The sequence below is a fragment of the Cebus imitator genome, unplaced genomic scaffold (assembly GCF_001604975.1).
Source record: "Cebus imitator isolate Cc_AM_T3 unplaced genomic scaffold, Cebus_imitator-1.0 Scaffold214, whole genome shotgun sequence".
In the NCBI taxonomy this organism is placed as follows: Eukaryota; Metazoa; Chordata; class Mammalia; order Primates; family Cebidae; genus Cebus; species Cebus imitator.
The window spans coordinates 2930149-2936935 of record NW_016107529.1 but is presented as its reverse complement, the minus strand read 5'-3'; the positions used below and the strand labels follow the sequence as shown (position 1 = coordinate 2936935).

General features: G+C 44.0%; 2 protein-coding genes across 2 annotated transcripts in view; one reads left to right on the top strand and one right to left on the bottom strand.

Annotated features, from left to right (window-relative positions):
- ZFYVE9 (zinc finger FYVE-type containing 9) overlaps nucleotides 1-6787 on the bottom strand; it is a 217410-nt gene that overhangs the window by 192623 nt on the left and 18000 nt on the right. The gene's annotated exons all lie outside the window — the stretch shown is intronic.
- On the top strand, nucleotides 566-1262 carry LOC108318051 (transformer-2 protein homolog alpha-like). The gene has a single exon (XM_037745817.1). The coding sequence runs from the start codon at nucleotides 600-602 to the stop codon at nucleotides 1044-1046; it is 447 nt and encodes a 148-aa protein (XP_037601745.1). The 5' UTR covers nucleotides 566-599; the 3' UTR covers nucleotides 1047-1262.

The following is a 6787-nucleotide window of genomic DNA, read 5'->3' as shown; positions in this document are numbered from 1 at the left end:
GGGCGCGGTGGCTCACGCCTGTAATCCCAGCACTTTGGGCGGCCGAGGCGGGTGGATCACGAGGTCAAGAGATCGAGACCATCCTGGTCAACATGGTGAAACCCCGTCTCTACTAAAAATACAAAAAAAAATTAGCTGGGCATGGTGGCGTGTGCCTGTAATCCCAGCGATTCAGGAGGCTGAGGCAGGAGAATTGCCTGAACCCAGGAGGCAGAGGTTGCGGTGAGCAGAGATCGCGCCATTGCACTCCAGCCTGGGTAACAAGAGCGAAACTCTGCCTCAAAAAAAAAAAAAAAAAAGAATCTGGAAGAATGAATGGATCCTAGGTTACATAAATGAGTCGCACTCTCACTCAAAATCTCCAATAGGAATTCCTGCTCGTGTAAAAAAGGAGAGAAAGTCAGAATCTTGTAGTCCTGCAAGGGTTTCCAAACACTCTGAGTCCCATTCTCGATCAAAATCAAGGTTGAGGTCAAGGAGGCATTCTCATCGACGTTAACACACTCGATCCAGATCCCGCTCTCTCTTTCAGGAGACGATCTCAAAGTAGATCACATATACCAGAATACTGGCAGCAAAGTAGCTGAAGTTATTCTCCAATGTCTAACCAGAGAAGACATACTAGCAGAAGGGCAAATCCAGAGCCCAATACTTGCTTTGGAGTATTTGGCCTCAGTCTGTACACAACAGAGATAAATCTTCGTGAAGTATGTTCTCAATATGGACTGTTGAATGGTGCCAATGAGTCTCGAGGATTCACTTTTGTGTATTTTGAGACAATAGATGACTCAAAGAAGGCTATGGCAAGGGCAAATGGAACGGAGCTGGATAGTAGAAGAATTCAGGTGGATGATTCTATTACCAAGAGAACACACACACCTATACCAGGCATCTACATGGGCAGAACAACTCATAGTGGTGGTGGTAGAGGTGGTGGTAAAGGCAACAGTGGAGGTGGTGGCAGATGTCGAGATTCTTCCTATGATGGAAGGTATGATCATGGATATGACAGATATGAAGACTATGATTACCAGTACAGAAGATGATCACCTTCTCCTTATTATAGTAGACATAGATCACAATCAAGATCTCATTCCTATAGCCCAAGATGCTATTGATAATGAAATGGTTACAATGAAGGACACTTTTTCCTCTTTATCTTCTTTTTTCTCTTTCTTTTAATTCTGGATTTCCCCAAGCTTCTGATTCTTCCTACTCTTTAAGAAGAAAAAAAAATCTTTGGTTTGTTTAGTATCTACATTATACTCCTAAAGATCTAACTGTTGTCATTTTAAGTAGTTAAAAATCTTGAGCATGCCAGGCGCGGTGGCTCACGCTTGTAATCCTAGCACTTTGGGAGGCCGAGGTGGGTAGATCACCTGAGGTCAGGAGTTCAAGACCAGCCTGACCAACATGGTGAAATCCCCAAAAAAAAAAAAAAAAAAAAAAAAAAAAAAAAAAAAAGAAAGAAAGAAAGAAAGAAAAAAAAAATCTTGAGTATAAAAGGAACCCTAGTATTATGCTTCATAAATTTTCTTTTTTTGCTTTTACTAAGATAAACTCCTGGATAATCAAATAAGAAATTATCTTTTTAAAGTTTCTTTTGTGTTAGATATTGCATTAGAGACGTGCATTTATGCATTTATGAAGAACTCTTTTTTACCCTTTATTTTGAGGAAGACAGTAATACATGAAGTAGTTCAGTCATGTCATGTTTGTCTGGGGTGGCACGGAACAGTCAAGTGGTTAAGTGCAGAAAGTTTGAAGCTATAAAACACTTGGACATTTCCTTTGAAGAATGGAATTTTTCAGCCCTAAAAATTTAGTCATTTTTTTAGAGATGAAAAGCTTGTAGACTCCTATAAAACATGTTGTATTTAAAATACATCTGTTAAAACTTTGGCTGGGCACAGTGGCTCTTTCATATAATCCTAGCACTTTGGGAGTTGGAGGCAGGTGGATTGCCTGAGCTCAGGAGTTTGAGACCAGCCTGGGCAACACGGCAAAACCCCGTCTCTACTAAAAATACAAAAAATTAGCTGGGCATGGTAGTGCATGCCTATACTCCCAGCTACTCAGGAAGCTGACCCAGGAGAATCACTTGAACCCAGGAGGCAGAGGTTGCAGTGAGCTAAGATTGAGCCACCGCACTCTAGTCTGGGTAACAGAGCAAGATTCTGTCTCAAAAAAAAAAAAAAATATATATATATATATAGATAGATAGATAGATAATCTGTTAAAACTTAAAAACTGGACTCCGGGGTCAACAAGATGTCGGCAGTGGCCGCCGGACTTAGCCTCTGGCCAGCTGTATCTGAGGTCAACCAGCAGGCCGCCGGGGACAGTCCCACTAGGGTGGCGATGAGCGGTTGGACGCAGCAGCGCCTCTTTCCCCTTGGCCAACCTCCTCCTTTGGGCATAGCTGGGACTGCCCGCGTCCAGCTTCTTCTCCTAGTTGCTTTTCAGCCCTGCTTTCAGTTTGCACCCACGGGTCTGAGAGGCCGGTCTCGAACTCCCAACCTCGTGATCCGCCCTGACCTCATGATCTCGGCTCATGGCAGCATCAACCGCCCCTCCCTGGACTCAGGTGATCTCAGCCTCCAAGTAGCTGAGATTACAGGGTTCTGGTAAGCCCAGGAGGTGGAGGTGGTGTCGACTGACAGCTCAAAACGATCTCAAACTTTTGCGCTCTAGCCATCCTCCCACGTCAGCCTTTCAGACTGCTGCGATGATAGGCGTGAACACTTAACAGACCTGGTTGTATTTGTCTTGTGTGTTTCTTTCCAGTCCTTGTTTCCAGTCCAGATGCATAGTTGATAGTACGGGCATTGCAAACAAAGACAATTTTCACACACATCTCACAATCCTGCCTTTTCTTTCCAGTGCCACAAGCCCCACTGAGGGTGCGTGCCTGATCTCTGACGGTTTTACATAGTGTAGAAAGTGTTGGCGTTGGCCATGTGCACCTGTTTTTTTTTTCCTTTTGATGGAGTCTCTCTCTTTGTTGCCCAGGCGCAAACCCCGCCTCTCGGGTTCAAGCAATTCTCCTGCCTCAGCCTCCACAGCAGCTGGGACTACAGGCGCCTGACACCACGCCTGGCTAATTTTCCTATATTTAGTAGAGGCGGGGTTTCACCATGTCGACCACGATGGTCTTCACCTCTTGACCTCGTGATCCTTCCGCCTCAGCCTCCCTAGGCTTTGCCAGAGGGATTTCCATGGAACAGGCATGCATGTATGCGAACTGACAGGACTTCCCAGATCCATGTCCTGGCAGATGTCTCTGGCTCAGCGTCCCCCATTGACTGCCTGACTTTTTAAATTATTATTATTATTATTATTATTATTTTTCTCTTTTAAGCTGGGCTCACCTTCCCACCAATGTTGCTCAGTTGCTCAGGCTGGCCTCAAACTTATGGCCTATTTCAACTTTAGTATTATTGTTGTTGTTGTTGTTCCTCTTATCTTCGCGAGGTATGTAGCGGAAGCTACTGCTACTTAGCTGTGTAGGGAAACTCTGTTCTTAGGACAAATTTTCATACTCCGTGAAAATTTCCCCTTCAAACAAGCATCTATTGAAAGATGGAAACGATTTAAAAAATAAAGAAAAAAAAAAAAACCTAAAAACTAAAGTATATTTTTTTTTGTTAAATTTATTGAAGTTTAGGTATTCCTTTAATCAATGAAGGACAATCCTTATTTATCACCTAGAACAACTATATATATACATATATATATAATGCGCTGTTAGAAATTTTGGTATTGGAACAATGGGTAAGCAGTTTATCATATAGTATAGAATCCTTAGAAGATACATGTGGGAAAAAGAAGTCTCCTTTCAAATAAAAGTTAATTTATTTTGAAAAAATAAAATAAAAAGACCCAAACTACTGAATTGTCCATTATAGGAAAAAAGTCATCAGGAAACAGACTAATGCAATCTCAAGCTGCACTAGAAATGTCCAGAATGAGAGTGGAGATTATCATGTTCTGTACTATACTGATAAACTGCATGGTCCATTTCAACCCACATTCCCTGGGCACCTACTATTTGCCAGACCACAGTGAAATACTGTTTTCAGTTTCAGTTCATATCACATATTAACAAACAAAAACATATTCAAGAGAAAAAAAAGGGCCGGGCACGGTGGTTCACAGCTGTAATCCCAGCACTTTGGGAGGCCAAGGCGGGTAGATCACGGAGTCAAGAGATTGAGACCATCCTGGCCAACATGTCTCTACTAAAAATACAAAAAATTAGCGGTACATAGTGGCATGCTCCTGTAATCCCAGCTAGAGGCTGAGGCGAAAGAATCGCTTGAACCCGGGAGGCAGAGGTTGCAGTGAGCCGAGATTGTGCAACTGCACTCCAGCCTGGCGACAGAGCAAGACCCCATCTCAAAAAAAAAAAAAATGTAAAATGCAGATCTCTGAATGCTAAAAGGTTTTTACTCATAAAGAACAAAAGCAACTTAGAAAAATGTGATCAAGGCCGGGCGCGGTGGCTCAGGTCTGTAATCCTAGCACTTTGGGAGATGAGGTTGGTGGATCACCTGAGGTCAGGAGTTCAAGACCAGCCTGGCCATCATGGTGAAGGCCCATCTTTTTTAAAAAAAAAAAAAAGTCATCAAAGATCACCCTAACAATAATACCTAGCATTTGCTGAGTACTTATTACATGTGGCAGCCATGAAGGCGTGTCGCTTATATCAACCTTTATGAAGTAACTTTCCAATAAGCTTCTAGGTGCACAGTTAGCTATCAGCCTCCTACTACAGTCCCTTCAGGATGCCCAGCTTTCAAGCTGAAGTTACACTCTTCAGCCCCACCCAATGACTGCTCATAACATAGGCTTAAGGCCTGGCCATTTCTGTTCAATGCAGGACTGCAGTGAACAATTTTTGTTCGAGTCTTCACTGTGTTGTCTGAGACTCTGTCAGACCTGTATCACACTCTGAGACTGTCCCTGACAATTCTGCCTCCTCTCCCTTTCCTTTCACAGAAATCCTCTCCTACCTCATATACCTTTTACATTCTTGTCTCAACAGCTGCTTCCTAAAGGACTCAGACTGGCACAGCTGGTACCAGAAATTGACAGAGAAAGCAGGAGGTCAGATAAGGCTTAGGAAATAGATAACTTACTGCCCTACTGACAATGAAGATCTCATCCCAGGTGGTACATGAGGCATGACAGGCTCTGGCACAAGCTGGTGACTCAAGTGTTAACACACAAGTTATGACTTGGGGGAATGTTCCCAGAGAGGAATACTCAGACTGGTGTAAAGATCCAGATATTTGGGAAGGGGAACACAAAACATATAAGAACAATGGAGTTGGCTAGCTGTTAGACTGTCCCGGCTCCCCAGAAAGGGCAGCTAACAACTAAAAACTTAAGTGTGAAGGCCAGCGGGCTCTTTGGTAACTCATAAACAGTTGAGTTACCAAAGAGCCCGCTGGCCTTCACACTTAGTTTTCACCTACTATGGGAGGATTAAAAGATGAAGAACAAACTCAGGATGGCTACAGACCACTGCTTCACAATGACTGAATGCTCAGCCAAGGCAGAGTTGTTATATTAGGGTCAGGGTAGTGGTATGGAAAACCTAGAGGCCTGATAGACAGGTTAGGGACAGATGGTTGCCCCCAAAGATTGTCATTTTCCAAATTCTTTGAACTCTGAATCTTCACAGATGAGTTAGCACTTCCTGCTGTGCAGAAACACATTCAGAGGTCTCTCACCTGCAAGGCAACACGGGGCTCCTTTGGGATCTGCCCCTATCTGCATTACTGAATGCCATGATAATAGCTAGTGCTAACCCTAGGTCAAAGTGCTAACTCCCACAGGTCAAAGACCCAGCCAAGGACATCTTGGACCCTGCCAAGTGCCAGGTGGTGGCACTTAAACCCCTGATAAGGGAGAACAGGGACTATAATCCCCCAAAGAACAGCAAGAATTAGCCAGGGTAAACCAGCAGGACCGGCATAAACCACAGTGCTAAATTTTCAAGGTGCTTAATCAAGGAAGTAGGAACATTAGATTAAGGTCAAGTTCACTGGTTGAGATGGGAGCTGTCTCAGGATATGAGAATTAATACTGTGGCAGGGACCTGGGAGACGGTATAAACTGGCTGTCGGATGGCTCCTAGGAGCCTGGAAAAAATGATGGCCCAACCTAAGAGATTGAAATGACGGAATTGACATAGTGGAGAGTAGAGAACAGGATTAAAAGGCTCAGAAAAGCGGGTATGATAGAGTTATATATACCATGTGAGGACAGAAGACAATTCATGAAAGGCATCAGGAATATACTCGTGAGAGAGGTACCAGCATCACTAAGAAGTTCAGTGGTGCCGCTCCTCTAACAGAAAGGCTCATTGATAGCTCATAGAGGCCAGGTGGTGGCACTTAAACACCAGAAGCTAGTGAACCGTTACCATTATGACTCATGTCAAAAGAAAGCCAATAAAACTTTAACTTTCAGGGAGCTCCAGTTAAGAGAATATGGTGCAGGCCGGGCACAGTGGCTCATGCCTGTAATCCCAGCACTCTGGAAAGCCAAGATGGGTAGATCACTTAAGGTCCAGAGTTCAAGACCAGCCTGGCCAACATGGTGAAACCCCATCTCTACTAAAAATACAAAAATTAGCCAGGTGTGGTGGCAGGCATCTGTCATCCCAGCTACTCAGGGGACTAAGGCAGGAGAATCACTTAAACCCGGGAGGTGGAGGCTGCAGTGAGCCGAGATTGCACCACTGCACTCGAGCCTGGACGACAAAGACTCAAAAAAA

Coding starts and splice junctions, on each gene's coding strand:
- LOC108318051 (XM_037745817.1), top strand. CDS start 600: ATGTCTAACCAGAGAAGACATACTAGCAGAAGGGCAAATCCAGAGCCC.